This window comes from Panthera tigris, chromosome C2, assembly GCF_018350195.1.
Source record: "Panthera tigris isolate Pti1 chromosome C2, P.tigris_Pti1_mat1.1, whole genome shotgun sequence".
Taxonomy (NCBI): Eukaryota; Metazoa; Chordata; class Mammalia; order Carnivora; family Felidae; genus Panthera; species Panthera tigris.
The window spans coordinates 93,801,696-93,824,282 of NC_056668.1; the positions used below are offsets into that span (position 1 = coordinate 93,801,696).

General features: G+C 40.7%; 1 protein-coding gene across 7 annotated transcripts in view; it reads left to right on the forward strand.

The window, feature by feature from the left end:
- TNIK (TRAF2 and NCK interacting kinase) overlaps positions 1-22,587 on the forward strand; it is a 440,791-nt gene that overhangs the window by 35,607 nt on the left and 382,597 nt on the right. For 3 of the 7 annotated variants that reach the window (XM_042998970.1, XM_042998971.1, XM_042998972.1), the window contains exon 1: positions 15,320-15,748. The exons of 2 other annotated variants lie outside the window; for them this stretch is intronic. In XM_042998970.1, coding sequence (XP_042854904.1) covers positions 15,692-15,748 — 57 coding nt within the window. In that variant the 5' untranslated portion in view covers positions 15,320-15,691. Of the gene's footprint in view, positions 1-7,738; positions 7,806-15,318; positions 15,749-22,587 lie in introns of those variants that run through there. 2 more of the 7 variants (XM_042998974.1, XM_042998969.1) reach the window with 2 other exon arrangements.

A 22,587-nucleotide genomic window follows, 5' to 3' on the forward strand; every position in this document is an offset into this window, starting at 1 on the left:
GTTTTCAGGGTACAGATCTTTCATCTCCTTGGTTGAATTTATCCCTAAAGATTTTATTGTTTTTGATGCAATTGTAAATGGGATTGTTTTCTTTTTCAGGTATTTTGTTGTTAGTGTTGTAGAAATATAATTGATTTCTGTATGTTGATTTTGTATCCTGCAAGTTTACTGAATTTTTTGATTAGTTCTAACAGTTTTTGGTGGAGACTTTTGGATTTTTTTAATATATTAGATCATATCATCTCTAAACAGAGACAATTTTACTTCTTCCAATCCAATTTAGATACCTTTTCTTACTTTTTCTTGCCTAATTGCTCTGTACCATGTTGAATAGGAGTGGTAAGAATGCGCACCCTTGACACGTTCCTGATCTTATAGAAAAAATTTCAATGTTCCATCACTGAGTATGATATTAGATGTGGGTTTGTATACATGGCCTTTATTATGTTGAGGTACATTCCTTTTATACCCAATTTGTTGAGAGTTTTTAATCATTAAAGAATGTTTTATTTTGTTAAATGCTTGTTCTACATCTATTGAGATGATTATATGATTTTTATCCTGCAGTTTTCAAATGTAAAGTGTCACATTTATTGATCTGAGCATGTTGGACCATCCTGGCATCCCAGGGATAAATCCCACTTGATCATGATGTATACTTTTAATGGGCTGTGGAATTTGGTTTGCTAGTGTTTTGTTGAGAATTTTTGCATCTACATTTATCAGGGATATTGGCCTGTAGTTGTGTGTGTGTGTGTGTGTGTGTGTGTGTGTGTGTGTGTGTGTTTTGTAGTGTCCTTATGTGGCTTTAGTATTAGGGTAATGCTGGTTTCATAAAATGAGTTTAGGAATGTCCATTCCACTTTAATCTTTTTGAAAGGATTTGAGAGGGATTGGCATTATTTCTTTTAAAATGTTTGGTAGAATTCACCAGTAAAACCATCTGGTCCTCAGCTTTTCTTTGTTGGGAGGTTCTTGTATTATGATTCAATCCTCTTACTCATTACTGGTCTGTTCAAATTTTCTTTTTTCTTTTTTTTTTTTATAATTTATTGTAAAGGTAGCTAACATACAGTGTATTTGTGTGCTCTTGGCTTTGGGAGTAGATTCCCATGATTCATCACTTACATGAAACACCCAGTGCTCATGGTGCTGGGAGAACTGGAGAGCAACATGCAGAAGAATGAAACTGGACCACTTTCTTACACCGTGAACAAAAATAAATTCAAAATGGATTAAAGACCTAAATGTGAGACAGGAAACCATCAAAACCCTAGAAGAGAAAACAGGCAACAACCTCTTTGACCATAGCCACAGCAACTTTTTACTTGACATGTCTCCAAAGGCAAGGGAATTAAAAGCAAAAAAGAACTATTGGGATCTCATCAAGATAAAAAGCTTCTGTACAGCAAATGAAACAATCAACAAAACTAAAAGGCAACCAACAGAATGGGAGAAGGAATTTCCTAATGACATATCAGATAAAGGGTTAGTATCCAAAATCTGTAAAGAACTTACCAAAGTCAACACCCAAAAAACAAAGAATCCAGTGAAGAAATGGCAGAAGACATGAATAGACACTTTTCCAAGAAGACATGCAGATGGCCAACAGACACATGAAAAGATGCTCAACATCACTCATCATCAGGAAACACAAATGAAAAACCACATTGAGATACCACCTCACACTGGTCAGAGTGGCTAAAATTAACAACTCAGGAAACAACAAATGTTGGTGAGGATGTGGAGAAAGGGGAACCCTTTTGCATTGTTGGTGGGAATGCAAACTGGTATAGTCACTCTGGAAATCAGTGTGGAAGTTCTTCAAAAAATTAAAGATTGAATTACCCTATGACCCCACAATAGTACTACAAGGAATTTATCCAAAGGATACAGGAGTGCTGATTCATAGGGTTACACATATCCCAATGTTTATAGCAGTGCTATCAACAATGGCCAAATTATGGAAAGAGCCCAAATGTCGATCAACTGATGAATGGATAAAGAAGATATGGTTTATATATACAATGGAATACTACTTGGCAACAAGAAAGAATGAAATCTTGCCATTTGCAACAATGTGGATGGAACTGGAGGGTATTATGCTAAGTGAAATTAGATAAAGACAGATATTATACGTGTGTGTGTGTGTGAGTGTGTGTGTGTGTGTGTATGTATATATATATATATTTTTTTATATACATTGTAACTATATATATATTTACATAACTATATGTAAATATGTATACTTACATATAGTTACATATATATTGTAACTATATATATATATATATATATATATATATATATATAGTTACAAACAATATATATATAGTTACTAACAGAGAGGGAGGCAAACCATAAGAGACTTTTAAATACAGAGAACAAACTAAGGGTGGAAGGGGGCGGGGCAGAAGGGGACAGGGAAAATGGGTGATGGGCACTGAGGAGGGCACTTGTTAGGATGTTCAAATTTTCTATTTCTTCATGATTCAGCCTTAGTATGTTTCTAGGAATTTATCTACTTCTTCCAGCCTATCCAATTTGCTATACTCTCCTCTTTTTAAATAATAAACTTAAAAAAATTAGAATAATTTTAGATTTACCAAAATATTGCAAAGGCAGTACAGAATTCCTATATACCCCAGACCCAGTTTCCCCTAATGTGACATTTTACATTACTCTGATATACTTGTCGCTGCAAAGGAACCAATACTGACACATTACTATTAGCTAAACTATATATATATGATATATAATATATATATATCATATATATATTATATATATATCATATATATATTATATATATTCATATATAGTTTTATATATGAATATAAATATTTATATATATATAATATAAATATGAATATAAATATTTATATATATATTTATATATGAATATATATATATATTTTAAATCTTACTAGTGCCTTTCTATATACTATCAAGGGTATATTCTATCAATATGACTTATCATTGATGATGTTAACCTTAATTACTTGGCCAAGGTAGTGTTTGCTGTTTGCTAGATTTTTCCACTGTAGAGTTACTTTCACCCCTTTTTCCATACACTATTCTTTGGAAACAAGTCAATGAGCCCAATCCACACTTACCCTCCCCCCTTATTAGCTACATACTGAAATATTTAGACATGAAATAACATGATTTTAAACATATGTTTAAAAATATTTTAGCAAGAAAAAAAAGCATAGAGAGGGGAGACTGATAAAATTAACTATGGTGTTATGCATATGACTGTAGAAGCAGGGAATATATATACTAGAAGACACAGAATTTAAAGCAAATTTTTGGGGCCTCCTTCACTGAGAGATCACCTACAGCATGTATAATGTCTAGAGTATCTATCTAACCAGCTTTAGGATACTTTTTTTTTTCTTCGTAATCTGGACCCTGACCCTAAATTCCTGCCACCCCACCCCTCTCAGCTCTTCTTATACCTATGCATTAACCTAATAAATTTCATTACATTTATTAAATTGGATTTTGTCTCTTATTAATATGGATTGAACGTTTGTGTTATCCCCCCAACTCCAAATTATATGTTAAAATCCCAACCCACAAGATGATGGTATTTGGAGGTTGGCTCTTTTGGGAGGTGATTAGGTCATGAGGGTGGGGCTCTCCTGACTAAGATTCATCCTCTTATAAGAGACCCCAGAGAGATGGTTTGCCCCTTCTACCTTTTGAGGACATAGTGAAAAGACAGCTGTCTATGGGGAAGCCGACTCTCACCAGATGCTGCATCAACCAGTACCTTGATCTTGGACTTCCCAGCCTCTAGGATGATGAGAAATAAATTTCTGTTGTTTATAAGCTACCCAGTGTATGGCATTTTGTTATAGCATCCCAAACAGACCAAAATATTTGCAGAGCATAATTTACTCGCATTATTCCTTTGGTCTAGCCAAGTAAGGTCCTTGCTTATCAAAGATGCTCAATAAATATTTGGGAATGGGTGAAAAAAAATCACCTGGGCAGGTACTAGTTTCAAGGTCAAAATTCCTGGACACTGCTCCCCCAAGATTCTGGGAATCTACATGTTAATTAAGCCCTGTCTCCCTGTTTGATAGAAGTGCTTCATGGACCATGCTTTTAGAAACACTGACTAAATAAATTACAAAGACAGAGACCATCTTGATGATCCCTGTTTTTAATACATGTTTCTGATGAATGGATACACTAATGAGTGAATGAATTTGTATTCTTTGTGAATGGATGGAAAGAGTATATCCACAACTAATTTTTGTTATCAGCTTTTGACACAGTCGTAGCTGTTGGTCACTTGCTTTGTTCTCAAAATCAACTATTCATGCAAAATCATAAAAAGTATAAAAATGATGACACTTAAAGGGTTTAAAAGACTTTCCCAAATTTTCTGGCTTCAAGGTGGCTAGTTCTGTCCATCTTTACCAATTTCTTCACTACACTGATTTATTGATTAGCTTTATAACCACCACTTTATTGCTGGCATTATGCGAGGCACTACAGAAATAGAGCTGAATAAGAAAATTCCTGGGGTGCCTGGGTGGCTCAGTCGGTTAAACATCTGAATTCGGCTCAGGTCATGATCTTTCAGTTCATGAGTTCAAGCCCTTCATTAGGCTCTGTGCTGACAGCTCAGAGTCTGGAGCCTGCTTCAGACTCTATGTTTTTCTCTCTCTGTCCCTCCCCCATTCACACTCTGTTGCTGTCTCTCTCTCTCAAAAATAAATAAACATTAAAACATTTTTAAAAAATTCTTTGTATTCAACAGTTTCATGGTGGAAAAGAAAATCAACAGCTACAATACAATGTTTTAAATGTTATAAGAGAGAGAACACATTTTCCAGTGTAGTCTTTACAAGTCGTCCATGTAATTGCATGACCAGAGGGTGTTAAATCTCTAGAAATGTTTGGCCTCTACCTTTTGTGGCCAAGTGATCAAAATAAATACCTATTCCTCATTTTGTTGCCTGGGTTCTGTGGCTTAAAGATTCCACTCAGACAAGCTTCTTGGCTCCATTTGTGGCTCCTCCTCCCACGCTAGAGCCAGCACCAGGCATGGCAAACCTACTCATTTAGCTTGGAGCTCTCAGGCAGCCCACACATTAAGGGAAATACGATCAGTTATATTCTTTACAGTTTCCTTAAGATAAAAAGCACAACACAAGTGGATAGTACTTTAAATGTCTGGGTTGCAATATGGTATAGTAGAAGGAATAGAGAATCAGGAATGGGGGGGGAACAATAACAATAAAAACACAGCCTTTCTTCTTTTGCTCTCCCCCGACTTTTTTTTTTTTTTTTTTTTTTTTACATAAAGCTTTCAGTCCCAGAGCCCTTTTGTGTGTTAACTCTTTGACATTGAGCAAGTCACAGAGTCTCTGAACCTTGGTTTCCTTATCTATAAAATGAGAGGGTGGGACCTGGTTATATCTAATGTTCCTTCCAGCTTTAAAAGTATGATAAAAGCTTTTATCTACCCTATGACTTCATGTTAAGATCCATCTGGCTACTCCTCCCCTCTCCCAGCTCTGGGCTAACCTATGGGATTGTGCCGTGAAAATATATGGACATGAATGAAAAACTGAAAATTATTTTGTGTATGTTGGGGCATGAGGAGCTTAGAGTCTAACATTTAAAAAGATACAATCCTGGGGTTCCTGGGTGGCTCAGTGGGTTAAGCAACTGACTCTTGGTTTCAGCTCAGGTCACGGTTTGGGAGCTTGAGCCCTGCATCAGACTCTGTGCTGACAGTGCAGAGCCTACCTGACATTCTCTCTCTCCCTCTCTCTCTGCCCCTCCCTGCCTCTAAACAAACAAACAAACAAACAAACAAACCTTTGAGAATTTAAAAAGTATTAAAAAAAAAAAAAGATACAGTCCTGTAGAAAAGTTACACAGAACAAGTGGAAACTAGTGGAGATAGCCACGAGGAAGCAAAGCACCACAGGCTTTTGACACATTCTGGACAGGACTGGTGGTCAGAATACATGTCCCTTCATCATTTCTATTCAAGTATGTTTGGTCATTGACCAGAAATGTAAGGAATGCTTACTGTTGCAAGACACTAGGTTAGGTCCTAAAAATATTGAGAGAAAACCAAGCTGAAAACTCCATTACTGGGCTAGAATATAGGTAAAATTAAAACTGTTTTAAGATTTAAGGAGATCAAGCAACTTCTAAAAAAATGATAAGTAATTAAAATTTTATTTTATTTCTTTTTCAAGTTGTTATTAAATTCCAGTTAGTTAACATACAGTGTAATAACAAGTAAACTTTTATAATAAATATTGAAGGATTACAGCTGCATATTAAAATTTCTATACATATTTGTTGTTAAGAATTTCCCAAAGAATGAAAACAGAAAATGCTGTTTTGAAAGGGCTTGCCAAATTTTTAGTAAAAATAGTTTTCTGTATTTGGAGAAAGTGTAATACTGATATTTTAGATAAAGTATTGTGTTTGTCTTTGGACTTAAATGGTACTAGATAATTATGAAAATTGTTCTGTACCCATTTAATACAAAAGTGATGTAGTCACCTGGCATTATTATTTCAATGGTGACCAAGGTTAAAAAAAATCTACCTTATCTATCTGCCTGAAAAAAAAATGAGAATTGTAAAACAGCTATATTATTTTTATTTTTCTATTTTGGGATTTGATCTCAAGCAGATCAACTCCAGGGACCATGGTCTTCATTTTAGATCATACTGTACAGAATACAGCAAATTACATTTCAGGCTCCTAAATACTGTGAGGTCCAGGACACAAAGGGAAGGAAGAAAGGGTAAGAGGAATTACAACCAATTGCAGAAGAATGAAGAATGCTACCGATGGACAGAGATGGAGCCTGTGTGGCTGAAAACAGTGGTAATGTTAGTGAAGGTTACTACAAAGCTAGAAAGAGAGGGTTTGTAATTGGACAATGGGAAATGGAGTTTCATTTTCTAAGGCAGAGCTGTTTAAGATGATGATAAATTTCGGTTCGGGTTCCTGGGAGCAAATTTAAGTTCTGTGAGAGACAATGGTCATTCTAGTGAAGAAATTCCAAGAATTATGAATCACTTATTTAGATAAATCTGTGACATGAATATTGAAATCTCCTAGTAACACTGTCTGAGAATGTGGTATCTATGATTGCTGCCTTTTGGAAAGTATCAACCTTTCCTGTGTGGCCTGGTCAAATTTTGTTAATTTCCCATGGCAGATTTGGAAAGCGTGTATATCCTTAGTTTACTGTGCTTCTTTTGCTTTGCTTTCACCTACTCTGAGAGATTCTGTCTTTCAATAAGGAAACTTAAATACGTCTTATTCTGATATTTCGTTTGTGCTTATATCTGCTCCATTATTCTTTGGTTGCAATCAACAGCAGAAACCAACTCTGGTCAACATGAACAAGTGGCAGAGCTATTGAGGACAGAAAACTGATAGAAAGGTTGGAAGCATGCAGTAGGTCTTAATTTCTACAGGTACTGAAACAACTTTTTCCATCCCACATGCTCTTCTTTAACGTGACTTAGACACTCCTCCCATCAAGAGATGGGAAATAGGCATCTCCCTTTTCAATCTAGGTAGATTTGTGACAATGGCAGAATTAAAGTCACATGACTTCTGAGGCTAGGTCATAAAAGGTGATATAACTTCTGTCTGGTTTTTATGGGATACTTGTTCTTGAAATTTAGCCACCATGCCAGAAGTCCCAACAGCCCTTGGAGAGACCAACCTGGAGAGGAACCAAAGTTTCTAGCCATCAGCTTTGGCTGAACCCTCAGCAGGTAGCCCAGCACCAAACTTACTAGGTAAGTGAGTGAGCCATTTCAGAAGTTGGCCATCCAGCTGTAGCTGATGGTCTGTGGAGCACGTGAGCCTTCCCCACCAAACCCTGTCCAGATTACAGATTTGTGAGCTAAGAGTTAATTGTTGTTTTATTCACTAAGTTTTGAAGTGGTTCTTTGCACAGCCATAGGTAACTAGCCCAGAGAGCCAAGATTAAAAATGGGCAGGAAGCAAGGTGACTTCTGAGAAACAGAAAGGAAGAATGGACTCTGGCAAATCCCTATGGGTAGAGTACCACAAATGGAATGAATGACGACTAACCATTTTCATTCTTCTTGCCATTCTTCTAAAGTTCCAGGTTTTTATGAAGGGGGCCGCTTCAGTTCTGCTTTCAGATACCCACTCACCTTTTGACTCCCAGTGGGCAGAAAACCTAAGAAATAGCACCAGTAATCTGTAACCACAGGGAGACAACCATTCAAAAGGGAATATGGATACAGTATGTCTTGTAGTTTTCTATCATTGCTGTGATGAATGACCACAAACTTAGTGGCTTTAAACAACACAAATTTATTATCTTACACTCTGGAAATCAGCAAGTCAAAATGTGTCTCGTGGGGCTAAAATTAAGATGTCAGCAGAGCTGCATCCCTTTCTGGAGGTGCGAGGGGAGAATCTGGGTTTTATTTTGCCTCGACAGCTTCTACAGGTGTTTGCATTCCTTCGCTTATGGCCCCTGCCTTCATTTTCAAAGGCAGTAATGTTGCATTTCTCTGTGCCTTTCTTCCATGGCACATCTTTCTCTAGGTCTCCTTTTCTGCCTCCCTTTTCATTACTTTTAAGCACCCTTGTTATTACATGGGTCTCTCCTTGATAATTTAGGATACTCTTTTCATCTTAAATTCCTTAATTGAATCACATCTGCAAAGTCCCTCTTGCCATCTAAGATAGCATACTTGTAGGTTTTGGGCACTGGAACATAGACATCTTTGGGGAGCTATTAGTCTACCTACCATGGTTTACAAAAGCAGAATGGATACTGGGTCAGCTCACCACTCCAAACATATGTCCTTTATATTAGTCAATCTCAATGGTTTATATTTTCTTTCTTCATTTTATTCAATTCTTCAAACTATCCTTGTTCCATTTTTCCACTCAACTAGTTTGTAACTTAAACATCCAATTTATATTTGCCTATGTGGTGACCCTTATATTTATCATGCGTAACTGACTTACATTTTTCTGTTTAGAGATTGTATCCAAGTATATCTCCAAATAAGATAAAAAAAAATATCTTTGCCTGGTTTTCTCTCTCTCTTTTTTTAAACTTGTAAGATTATTTTATTTAATTTTAATTTTATTATTTTTTTAGAGAGAGAGAGAGAGAGAGAGAGCAGGTGAGGGGGAGAGGGAAAAGGAGAGAGGGAATCTCAAGCAGGCTCCATACTTAGCAGGGAGCCTGAAGTGGGGCTTGATCCTAGGACCCTGAGATCATGACTTGAGCCAAAGTCAAGAGTCAGGTGCTCAACTGACTGAGCCACCCACGTGCCCTGATAAGATCATTTTAGTTATAAGTTATCATTATTTCATTTTTACTTTGTGAATCAGCAATGATAAAGACAATGAATAGTTTTAATTTTTATTTCCTGTAACAAGAAGTATTTGGTTACAAATAACAGAATACGTTTGGGGCACCTGGGTGGCTCAGTCGGTTAAGCACCACTTTGGCTCAAGTCATGATCTCATAGTTTGTAGGTTTGAATCCTGCATCAGGCTCTCTGCTGTTAGCTCAGAGCCTGGAGCCTGCTTCGCATTCTGTGTCTTCTCTCTCCCTGCCTCTCCCCCACTCACACTGTCTCTCTCTCTCAAAAATAAAACAGACATTAAAAAATATAACAGAATACTCAACTAATGGTGGCTTAAACAAAATGAGAAAAACCTATGTCTCATGAGAAGGAGTTCAGACAGGTTGCCCCTGGATTAGTTAATTGAGTGGCTCAATGATGTCATTAAACATCCAGATGCTACTCCTCTTTTGTTTTCTTTCCCAAGTTCATCCTGCCCTGCTAGGGAGATGGCTGTTATAGCTCTAGCAATTATGTCCACACAAACCCTGTCTGAAGACAATGTATTAGTTACCCCTTACTGTATAACAAATCAAATGGCTTAAAACAACAGTAAAATTCATGATCTCTCATGGTTTCTGTGGGTCAGGGATTTGGGAACAGCTGGATTGAACTGTCCTAGTTCAGGGAGGAACTTCACGAAATTGCAGTCAGAGCTGGAATTGCAGTCATCTGAAGGCTTGATTGGGCTGGAACATCCACTTCAAGGCTCACCCACAAGTCTGGCAAGGGGCATGAATGTCCACAGGATGTGATGAATGACTCCCCCTAGAGCAGTGATCTTGCCTGCCAGGAGACATCTAACAATGCCTGGAGATATTTTTGGTTGTCACAACTGGGAAGGTGTTACTGAGAGCTAGTGGGTAGAGACCAGGAATTCTGCTAAACATCATACACTATAGGGTAGCCCCCTACAACAAGAGTTATCAGACCTCAAATGTCAATAGTGTTGAGGTTGAAAAACATGGCGTTCAAGCATATGAACCAAGAAAACAAGGTAAAAGCTGAAATGCCTCTTATTACCCAGCTGTATTCTATATTAGAGGGACCTACACAAGGGTGGAGATACCAGGAGGTGAGGCTTGTTGGAAGCCATCTTGGAGAATGGTTGCCACAGGCAGAAAGCTCTTCCTGGCCCTCTTCTCTTCCCTTTGGTCCCTTCTTTTCTTTTTTCAGTTTTCAAACAGGAAAACCATTTTTATAAGACACACCAGACTTTTCTTCACTCCCCTTTAGTCAGTGTTGCAAAATATGTTTGTCCCGTTATCCCATACGTTAGAATGCTTTGTCCTAGGGACAAAGCACTGGAAAGGGGTGTTGCTGATGAGAAATAGGTGATCTGGTTAGAATTTTCTTTCTATCCCTGATGCTCTGAAATTCCATCATGATATGTTCAAGTGTGGTATTTTTTAACTTATGCACTCTATAGGAGATTTTAGCCTGAAGATACGGGACCATTTTCTATTATTTCTCTGAGTATTCCCTCCTATCTATTCTCTAGATCTCCTATCAGATGAAGGTTGGAACTTCTGGATTTATGCTCCATATTACTTAAATTCTTACTCTGTTGCTACATACTTTCTTCTGCAATTTGGGATCAAACTGGGCCCAATCTTCTAGATAACAAATTCACTCTTCAGTTCAGCTTGAGTCAGTATAGCATGATGATTAAGAGCTTGAGTTCAAATCCTGGTTCAGTCATTTATTACTGTGTTGCCTTGAGTATGTTAATTAAACTTTTAAGTCTTCAGTTTACTCATATGTAAAGTGAATATGCTAATATTATTGCCTACTTTGGAAGATTATAAAGATTAAATATGTTAATGCATGAATGCTTAAAGGAGTATCTGCAGCATAGTATTACTTTCTATTGTTCAATCTATATATTCATTTTAAAAATTTCAATTAATATACTAATTATTCATCTAACTGGTTTGTTTGCATAATAACTTGGTTGTTTTATGACTGTAAGATCCTGTATTATTTTTTGAGGATAAAACATATATGTTATAAAACTCATTTTTAACAGTAACTTTGGGTTTTCAATCTGTTTGTTGATTGGAGTTGGTTCTTCTCTTTCAAAGTAATAGATTTTTAGAAATGATTGGTGATTCAGGGCTGTCTACTCATCTTAGTGTTTGAAAATCTCATTTGCCTATCTGTGGTATCAGTTCTATATTCTGAGTGCTTGCTTTGCTGACTGGGGTGGAAAGTGGGGCAGCAAATGTCTTGCAGCGCGGGGGATGCAGGTACTTCACCTTCTGTGTGTATGCGTGTGTGTGGTCTCCTTTCTCCTGGCAATCGGTGAGCAGCTCCTTGGGGTGATACCTGGTCTCCTTGGCCGAAGCACCTATACTTATGGAGAGCATGTGTCAGCACTGGGGGTGGACATGTGTACCTGCTGATTCTCATGATCTTGCTTGATTTTCTTCATATCACTTATCACCATCTAAAATAATGTTAGTAATGGATTATTTACAATTTTATTATTTGCCTCTGTGAAAGCAAATCTTCAGGACTTGGTATTGTGACTGGCACAGTAAATGATTTATATATGTATGGAATGAATGAAAGAATGGATTAATGGGTTTAGTTACCGTGATGAAAGTCCCAGTTCCTTGTAGCCACTGCCTCTGAGCTTGAAGCCTTCCCAGCTCTCACCCTGGTCCTACCCTGTACAGTTTTGGTTTACGGATCTACTGGCAATCAAATCCTATTTGCTTTATATAATCTAGGAAGTCCTCTGAATTGCTAGACCACTGATACTGTCTTTATTGTCTTCTAGAACTCTAATGAATTTTTAAAAATGTATTTTCTGTTATATCTAGGGATTTGTGGTAACAGAAGATATACAGAGTGTGCTTTTAAAAGTTCCACAAGCTGTGTTACTGATTTCCAGTGTTTGTTTTAGTTGGAGCATGGATATGGCATTAAATAACATTGAATCTAATAGAGGGAACACAACCCTCTTTGGGATTCTCTCTTTTTTTATAAATATTTTTAAAATATAAAAATATTTCAAATATACAAAAAGATCCAGAGAACAATATAATAAATATGAATTAGTAACTATTCAGATCTAACAATTCCAAACATTTAGCAATATTTGCTAGAGATCTTTTTTTCTTTTTAATAAATTAGGTCTTATTGTTGGATCCTCCTTTGTACCTTCCCATTCCACTTCTCCCTTGTCACTGTCCTGAAGTTGATCTGTGTCCTTCCAGCCTATGCCCATGCTTTTTATAGTTGGCTATACATTTACAGACATAAACAGCATATCGTATTGTTTTACAGGCTTTCAAATTGAACATAAATGATATCAGTTCTTTCAATCCTTCAGATTACATGAAGAGGAAAAATCTCACTTTGGTCAAATTTTGAATGCCTTTTCTGGCATTTATTAACTCCTCTTTTTAACAAAGGAAGAGCAAGCCCTAGGCTGGAAGCCTGGAGCAGGCAATGATAGCTAGAATTAAGTAATATTTATCTTCCATTGTATTTATTTTGATGGTTTTCTTTTATTTTTTTTAGCAAGTATTGCTAGCTTTCCATTTATAGTAGTCATTTATGTTTCCTTTTAAATTAAATAAGAAAAAAAGAAAAGTATGGATTTAGAGAAAAATATTAAGCAGATAATAAATAGTATGGGGGGTTCACAGACACGGCAAAAAAATAGGGGTTTGTATTGGAATGGCTGAAATTTGATACACACTTGACCTAAAGGATAAAGTCCAAGTTCCTTAATGGGACATGCAGAGTGCTACCTGATCTGACCTTTGCTTCCCTTCTCAGTCCAGTCACCACTACTACCTAGCCTCCAGCACAAACAGCCTGGAGTTTGCTCCTTCCCTTACTAGCTGAAGGTGGCCTGGCTATTGCAACCTTTCCTTTTATGGTATTTCCTGCATCCATCACCACCCCATTCCCCCCCCCCCACACCTCCACCTGACTCTCAGCTCAACCAGTCAGCATCCAGGAAGCCCTCCCCCATCACTGGATTGAACATATAGTCTTCCAATTCTAAATCCAAGGGTGGAATTTAGTGCGTTTCATGGCATCCTCATGGCCTGAGCAGCTTACTAAGGTGGAAGAGACCATTCATCCATCTGTGATGTTTCAGATAAAAATCTGGGGTTTTTATATATAAAATGAAGGTTATCCATGAAAAAAAATTTTTATCTCATTTTTCCTATGTCTGGAGTTTTAAAAATAGTTATATTCACAGATCTAAATACCTGATCTTAAATTAATGATTTCTTTCAACATGAGAAAGAAATACATTACTTTGTCATGTAGATTAAGGGTAAAAAAGGGACAGAGAAGGGAAAAATAAGGACCATGATGGGAAATGGTAGGTTTTTTATGTCATTTCTACATGCCTTGGTGGCTTGCTGCACCTTATTTACTGTCTTAAGCTGGACGATCTTATTAGAAAATGATAGGTCAAATCGAGCGTTCTGAATATAACATGATTAAACGTTTGACATTTTAAGGGCAAATCTCCTAAGTAACTGTGTGGCCATTGAGATGTTAGAACAATTCTTCAGTTTCATGATCCCCAGTGCATACAGATAAGTACAATAATGTTAACAACAACAAAAAGCAGGGCGCAAACCAAATGCTGTTTCTAAGTCTTCCAGTGTCTGCAGTCCTGATGAACTAACTGCATTGGCTTCCGTTCATTCATTCAAAAGTCTTTTTCTGAAACTGACATTCACACCACAGGATTAAGAAGCCCTCACTGCACTTGGCTAGATGTAAACTCCCATTTTAACAGACGTGCAGATACTGCTGTATTTGGGGGGAAAGTTCAAATTTAGCTTTTCTTCCCATGTATTTCGCGTGGCCAAAGCTGGAGGGGAAGGGGGGGGCGGGTAGGGGGGCTGGGGGAAGTGACTTCATACTTTTGATTACGGAATATCATGTTTACCACTGTAAACGTTCAGCCTTGAAATGAGAAAGCGGGTGGAGCGAAATCGCTCTCACCCGGTGCATTTTGTATGTTACATCTCACCCACCAGCTAAACTTTCTCCATCAGTCTGAGTAGGTCAGCCACGAAAACGCTGCCTGAAAGGGAAATGCAGCGTCCTGAGGCGGCGAGTGCTGCCTTACCCCGTGTTCCCTTTGGAGTTACCTGAAGCATTCAGCTCTTGCACCCAGAGAAAAAGCTTCTCGTTTCAATTCGGTCGTTTCCGTGGGGAATTGCGGTACGGGCAAGTCCTGGGTGTGGCGATGCCAACAAGGAACTCAGATGTCCGTTTTCCCGCTTCTGGTAAACCTTCCTAGCCCTTGACCCGCGAGTGACCGGCCCTCCAGACCCGCCTTCCGGGATCCCGGGGGTCGCTGGCTGACCCACCCGCCCCCATTGCAAATCGCTGGAGCGCAGGGTACGAGTGCGCTTCTCCCCCATTCGTTCCGCGCCTGGAGGCGGATCCCCTTCCCTGCACACAAGTCCTTATATGCACCGGTTGCACCAGCCCGCGTTACTCCAGCCCCACAAATAATTAATGGAGGAGGGAGGCCGTCACTCTTTTTTTTTTTTTTTTTTCCTTCTGGATTTTTTCAGCGCTAGAGCATTTGAACCGAACCGAAACCCCCCCCAATGCGATTGAGGGCCATTGTGCTGCAGTGCACGAATTGGACACACAAAATAAAGCCCCTTTGCCCCTACGATAAACACGGCAGGGTCCAGGAACAGCTTTTCAGATCCATCCAGATTAGCCTGCAAAAGCTTGGGCGGAAAGGGTGCGCGCCCTTCCCCCAACCACGCTGGTGCAGAGGGACCGGGTCAGGAAGCGCGGCCTCTCCCCAGTCGGAGACCACGCCTCCTCCGCCTTCCACCCCCCCCCCCTTTACTCCTCCCAGGAAGCGGTGATAGACAGTTCTGTGTGGTTCTCCACCCCCACCCCCCAGCAGAGTGGAGGAGTTGATGTGTCTCATTATAACAGCCAATGCAGCCGCCATCCACGCACAAGCAAAGAAGCATGTCCCATTTAAATACACCCACGCAGCCCCAGCGCCCTTAGCTGAGCAGGGCGCGCAGCCCACACGCACCGCGGCTCCGGGCTTGGAGATCAGCGCAGGTTGGGCTCCCTGACCCGGAGGACCGACGCTCGGGGGATCGGGATCGGGTGCTGCGGGGCCGGGGTGGGCTGGGGAGGCTGGGCCCGGGGCCTCTGGCGCGACACCCGCATGAGGACGCGAGTAAAATAGACCAAGGTGGAATTTCCAAGGGAGAAGCTTCAGGGTGGTTTTGGACCATTTCTCCCGCGAAGAAGTAGACATGGCGAGCGACTCCCCGGCTCGTAGCCTGGATGAAATCGATCTCTCGGCTCTGAGGGTGAGTAGAACATGTTTTCTGATTTCTTCCCAGCGGTTTGTTTCGGGGTGAACGGGCTCGGTGCGTGAACCCGGGCGGGGGCTACTGGGCAGAGGGAGAATGCGACGCGGAGAGAACCTGGCTTCTGGTTTTGATTCGGGGTCCGCCGAGGTGCTCTTGGCTAAGTCTCCTCTCAAAGCTGTGCACTACGTGTCCTCCTTTGGTTGTGGCCGAAGCTCCCCAGAGAACCAGTGGAGCTAATGCCAGTTTCATCTTAGACCAGCGTAAGAGCCTTAAAATGAAAGGCTCGTGTGTGTGTGTGTGTGTGTGTATGTGTGTGTGTGCGCGCGCGCGTGGTGTGTGCACACAAGCCCCAGACGGTCATCTGGTGCCAAGGCGCGAGACCCCACTGCCCCTTTCTGCAAAGAGAGTAACAGCAGCGTGAATAGAAGCACTGGCCACTCACTTTTCCCAGCTACCTGCAAGATGACATTGTGAGCCTGACTGTCCCCACGAAGCCGAACCTGCCGCTCCACGGGGACAGCTATTGCTGTGCTGGTCTTGTAGATGGCAACTGCCTCCTCTAGCCCCTTTCCGCCTTCTGAGCCCCGACTCCCTCTCCGCGCTCTCTTCAATGCCAGTCTGCCAGTCACCTTTATTTATGGTTTAACTTAGACCTGCCTGTGCTTTCTGACTTTGTGGCTCTGACATTTCAGTTTTATGGTTGAACTTAAGCAGGTGGAAGGATGTGTTCTCTGCTTTCCCCCAGTCAGACCGGAACTCCCGTGAGTGTGTGTGTGTGTGTGTGTGTGTGTGTGTGTGTGTGTGTGTGTGGATGTGTGTGTGTGTGTGTGTGTGTGTGTGTTCGCGCGCCCGCGCGGCCAGTCCTTTGTAGAGAGCATCTACGTCCCTCCAGGCCCACTGGTTTGCGTTTACCTTCGCGTGAATCGCCTCAGACGCCTTTTCATTGTATTGACTAAGACATTACTGCTATAGAATCCATTTTGCTGTTGTTTTGAGATCAGAATACCAGGAATCCCAGTGTAGCCTCGACGCCTCCCCACCCCCACCTCTGAATCCCAACACACTCTATCGGGGAAGGGGGCAGAGCTTTCTTGCCATTTTAATTAGATGCTGCCTGCGGAAAAGGAGGTGAGGGGTGTGGGTGGCGGCAGCAGAGGGGGATGAGGATTGGACACCAATTAAGGATGGCTTCTTCCTCTCCTGAACCAAGAATAAAAAAAAAAAAGCCACAGCATGTATACTTGAAGCATGGAGGATGGTGAGATAGAATTGATGGTGGGTCTCAACACAGACACACAGGATGGGTGACGCTTGGAAGTTCACACGCCCTCCTGAGGCATACATTGTTAGACTGATGCTAAATCTTGGGATTATAGACCTGAATCTTCATTACTTCTCCTGACAGTACCTCCTTCTCTACAGTTATTTTAAAGAGCTACCTTTACTGTCAAAGTGGTACTTTTTATTTAGTCTCATGAATCCTCCTCTTTTTAACTTCCCTTCCCTTTCTTAATTCTTCCAAGAGGTGAGGGTTTCTGCAAGGCCGTCCAGGGGTTGAGAAGGAACAGAGATGCCATTTCAAATAGCTTTTTTGATAGTTGGGCAGCAAAAGCTCATTCATGTGATATTACAGTAAGCTGTCTATTTCCTGGCACAGAAATGCCACATTCAGAAACCGCTGCCCCCTGGGCAGCTGGGGGTGGGGGTTGGTAACCGGGTGGGTGCTTTGGCTAAGTCTGTGATTTCCTGCTTTACAGACTGTGCATGTTCATTTGCCCTACTTTCTGCACTGGGAGTTACTGCCAGCGGGTTAATCAGGTGGATGGATGGCCCAGACTACCGGGTAGGGGAAAGTGGCAAAAGCCCAGTAGGGGGTGGGGTGGGGGGTATGGGGAAGGAATCTGAACAATGGGCAAGGCTTGTGGTTTTCCTGAGCTAGAATCTCAACACTGCTCCTCTAATGGAAAGGGCTCTGATGCGATTTTTAAGTTGGGCTTGGTCAGAGGTGTCCCTTGTGGGCTTTTTCTGGGGAAGGTTTTTTGAGATACGAGCACACAGAGCCTGCAGGCTTGTAAGGAACCACGAGGGCTCACCGGCCTGCCTGGAGTGTGATTCACACATGGGAGGCCTGTGCTCCAGAGATCTGTATTTTGAAAAGATATCTTTGCAGGATTCCCTGAAATTGCTCTTTGTGGCCTGGGCTTAGTGCTTTGCCCCTGTATTTCTGCCTGTAGGAGGTGTGGAATGAGGGAGGGCTAAGGCCAGCTCTAGAGATGGGTACTGCTGGCTAGAGGACTTACATGCTGATGTGGAGACAATTGCACCCGGGAGGGCTGGGGTGTAGGACCCGCCTTGTAGGGGGTGAGGTGTGTAGGCTGGCTGTTGAGTTCAAAGGCTACACAGGTGATCTCCACAAATCAGAGGGCAGATAATTTCTGTCTTCTCAAATTAGGAGAGGTGGGTTTATCTGGATGAGAGGTCTCATTTGTTCCTAACCCCTCAGGAAAGCCAGCCTGCTGAGAACCTTATGGGGAATGCCTGACCCCTGAAATGCAGCCAAGGTCAGTGGCATCTAGGAGAATTTGCTGCAGCCTTACCAATCCCTTGCTGTTTCGGTGGCTCTTTAATGTACACAATCAATGCTCTTTTTGTAAACCCTGAGCTCCGTGCATTAAAAGCAGATCCTGTCTGGAGAGGCCTTTATCCTTCTCACTTTGGGGGCTTATTGTTCTCAGCCAGTGATCCCAGACTGGACCTAGTCTACATTCTCCCCAAATAGCAACAATGCATAATTTAAACCAGAGCAACCAGTGACAGCACTGATCATTTGAATTATGCAAGATTTGGATGGTTTTAAAAAATAAGATAAAACAGGATCTTCTTTGGCTGAAAAAGAGATGATCTGAATCCACTTTTATTAGTCTTGATTTTTAGAGCTCTGGAGATAAACTAAGTGTTAGGGGAGGGGGATGGTTTCATAGATTAAGAGCTGGAAGAGAATTAGAGAACACCTACCCACTCCTTTCATTTAATACCAAGCTGAAGCCCAGAGACTGTAGTCATTGCCCAAGGTCACACAGCCCCCTCTCTGCTGGGGTGGGGGTGAGGGAGGGGAAAACGGTGGTTTGGGGAGAGAATCTAGGTTTCCTGACTTCTCATTCAGTGCTCCTTTCTCTAAGTCACATTGTCTGTGGCTGAATCAGAAATCAATAATACACTTTCTGCCTGAGCACAAAAAAATGGCAGAGAGGAATTATTTCACCGGAGTCATGGAATTTTATTTATCGAGAATAAAGAAACTGCTTCATGCAGGTAAACTCATAATACATAAAACCGTGGAGCATTAAGATACCTTTAGAATTCATTTTGTAACCCCCCCCCCTTCAATTCTTCCTCTGCTGGCAAATGACTGAATCATCTAGGACAGATGGTTGTCCTGCATAGTACCCTCTCTCTGTAACCCGTCTCCATCTGAATATCTCCCATGGGGTCAGTCTAGATACACACATTATTCAGATGTCTCTCCATGTGAGGTTTGTAGAATTTTATGTATGTTTTGCATAATCTATGTGGATACTCATATATAGTGTTATGGTTATAAACTATCCATGTGGGTGTATGCAATATGTGTATACATACATAGGCTACAGAAAACAATCTACTCATTCAAACTCATGGCTTGAGTCATTCTCCCTTCAAGACATCACAGTATTAAAAGAAATGAAATTTGCCACCAGTAGGCTTTATTACATATGAGGTGAGATCAGCCAGAAAGCTTTTTGAAGATTAGCATATATCTGAGTCTGAGCACCTTGGCTGTCCTTAGTTTGGCCCACAGAGGAAGGCGTTCAAGGCCAAGATTGGCCTCTGCTGACTTCATACACTATGTTTCTGCCAGGACTCACACTCAGTTTTCTATTTGAACAGAATTAGATGACCTCTGCTTGTCTTTCCCCCTGCCCCTCACTGCCTTCCAGGCCTAGCTATTTCTTTGTCTGTTAAGACCTATAGATTTAAGAACTGACCTCATCTGGAAGACTCACATGCATCTTTCCCACTGCACTTTTTGTTCTTGTGTTATAAATGGCATTGGGATGTTTTTCTGCCAGCTTAATAAACTGTGGGCTCCATGAGGCCAGAGGTTATGCCTTGCCCATTTTTGAATCTGTCACTGCAGTTAGTTGCATAAACAGGTGAATACATGAATGAGTTGGTGAATGGAGTAGAGTGAGTACTGCATTCTATGTCCATGTCTTATTGGTTCTGTGACTCTGGGTAAGTCCTGGAACCATAATTAATTTAAAAATGGGAATGATTTCAACTGCTTGCCTTTCTCATATGCTGGTTTTAACAATCAAAGTATTTATGGCAATGCTTTTTTTGAAAATAAAACCGTAATGTAATGCTCTACACAAATATACTATTCCATGATTAAATAGAATTTTATAGGAAACTTGATTCTACCAACATTTCATCTCAGTGATTGCACCTAATTGAAAATGGCTCTGAGAAAAAGATATCAGAAGGTCCTGCATCTTTTAAAAGTACCTTTTCCTTTATATGTGTCAACATGACCTTATATGTTTCTCTGCTGGCCTGGGTTGACCTTTGCCCCAGTATCAGCATTCACTACTTTTTTTTTTTTTTTTTTAAGATTTTAGTTTTAAGTAATCTCTACACCAGATATGGGGCTCAAACTCACAATCCTGAGATCAAGAGTCACATGCCCTAAGGACTGAGCCAGCCAGGTGCCCCTGGTGTATTTCTAAACCAGTACCAGGTATCAGCATTATTCATTAAAACTTTCTTCTTTTTTTTCTTTTTTTAACTTTTTCCCTTCTTTGTGGATTAAACATTGTTTAAATAAAGCCACATTTATTATGTCTGTGTCTTTACTTTCTTTTTTTAATTTTTTAATGTTTATTTATTTCTGAGAGATTGAGAGTGTGTGTATGAGCAGGGGAGGGGTAGAGAGAGAGGGAGACACAGAATCTGAAGCAGGCTCTAGGCTCTGAGCTGTCAGCACAGAGCCTGGCGCAGGACTCGAACCAATGAACTGCGAGATCATGACCTGAACCGGAGTCGGTGTCTCCACCAACTGAGACATCCAGGCACCCCTTGCGTGTGCCTTTTCAAAGTTTGTGTATTTGGGAGGGGAGTGGCCACCTGAAATGATACAATACTAGTCCAGTATTTAAAACCTGGTCAGAGGTCTCATGGGGATTAAGGAAATCTTGAAACATTATTAATTCCTTATCCCAGAGCACTTAGTTAAATTTGGTCTTAAATGAGTGTTTAGCAAAGTTGAAAGAATTGATAAGATAACAGTGTCTCGAAAACAATAACAGCAGAGTAGTTTTTTAATTAGATATATTTGCTGTTTTTTAGAGATATTAAACAGGTGTTTTCTTTGCCATGACATTGCCTCATAATAGAACAGGGTGTAGTGGGAGTTATCAGAACATCAGAGAAATATGCGTAATCATTTTCAGTGTTCTGAATCTTAGTAAAAAAGCTAACATAAGTCATGGTTTGCTGTTTGCCTAATTGTCCACTTAGGAAGTCATGGAATATTTTGTTGATGAAAGAACACCTAACATTTTTCCTTCATGAAAATATCACATTTCCCACTGCCTTACCTGTAAGGCTCTTTGAAACCTTGTAATTTTGAGTCTTCCTGTGTTTCTGCCTTGGTATTAGTCTTCATGTCCTTGTTGTCCTACACCGTTCCTTTCTTCAGGGGTACAGTTCTCCAGTCCACCCAGTTTTGAGCTACTGTGATTGAATCATGGCCGCCATGCCCAGCTGAGCACAACCAGTCTCTGAGTCTGTGTTTCTGAGAGAATTTGGGATAATTTGTGTCTGAAAGTTGCTTTTATGTCAAATTGGTTCTACCATATCTGTGGGGGAAGTAGCTGTCTGAGAACAGGGCCTGAACTAGCAGTGTGCTGAGAATTCCAAGAAAATCTGGGTGATATTTTTTGAATGAAATGTTATTCTGCTCATATAAATATAAGGTTCCTAGAGGAGAGAGAGGGAGGACTTAAATAGAAAATGTTGGATGAATTCCGCTTGTAATTTCTTTCATTCTGGTTGGAAGTTTATTTCCCTCTAGAGAAAGATGATTTGCTTTCTGCTTTTTACATGCCTCGGCTGTTCTCCAGTTGTCTCAAGGGGGTGCCTTGAAATTCTCAAAACACATTTTATTTCACCCCAATCTTAACCATCTTTCCTTGCTATCCATTGCGTGAGGCCTTTTGCTCCTTTCCTCCCTACAACCACTGAGGTGACTGTGCCCTGGGCAGCATCCATGACGAGACTTGCCTCCTGCATCTCTACCATCAGCCTTCTCCTGACTAGTCTCTATGTACACTGCAGTGACATTACTCTTCGAACAGCACATTTTCAGTCTGGGTATTTCTTATTCATGACCTTCCCTGACTCCTCACAGTCTACAGACCAAAGACTAAACTCTTTAGTGTAGCAGTAAGACCAGCTATAATTCAGCTGGGCCTCCCACCATGTGCTGCAATTCTGATGACCGATGCTTTACTCCTGCCTCAGAGAACAGCTTCCTTCTCCCCATGGATGCTCTTTAGGGGGTGCTGTACCTTATACTGTAAAACCTTGGAGCATCAGTAACTTGTGCTGCAAGTGTTCCACAAGACAAGCAAACATTTCAAATAAATTTTATAACTTGGTAAACGATCAGTGTCTTGTAGTACGAGTGGTAGGAGATGCCGAATGTCACATGACCACAACTGAGCCAATGGTTCTTGAAATTTGCTTTGATATACGAGTGCTTTGGATTACAAGCATGTTTCCGGAACGAATTA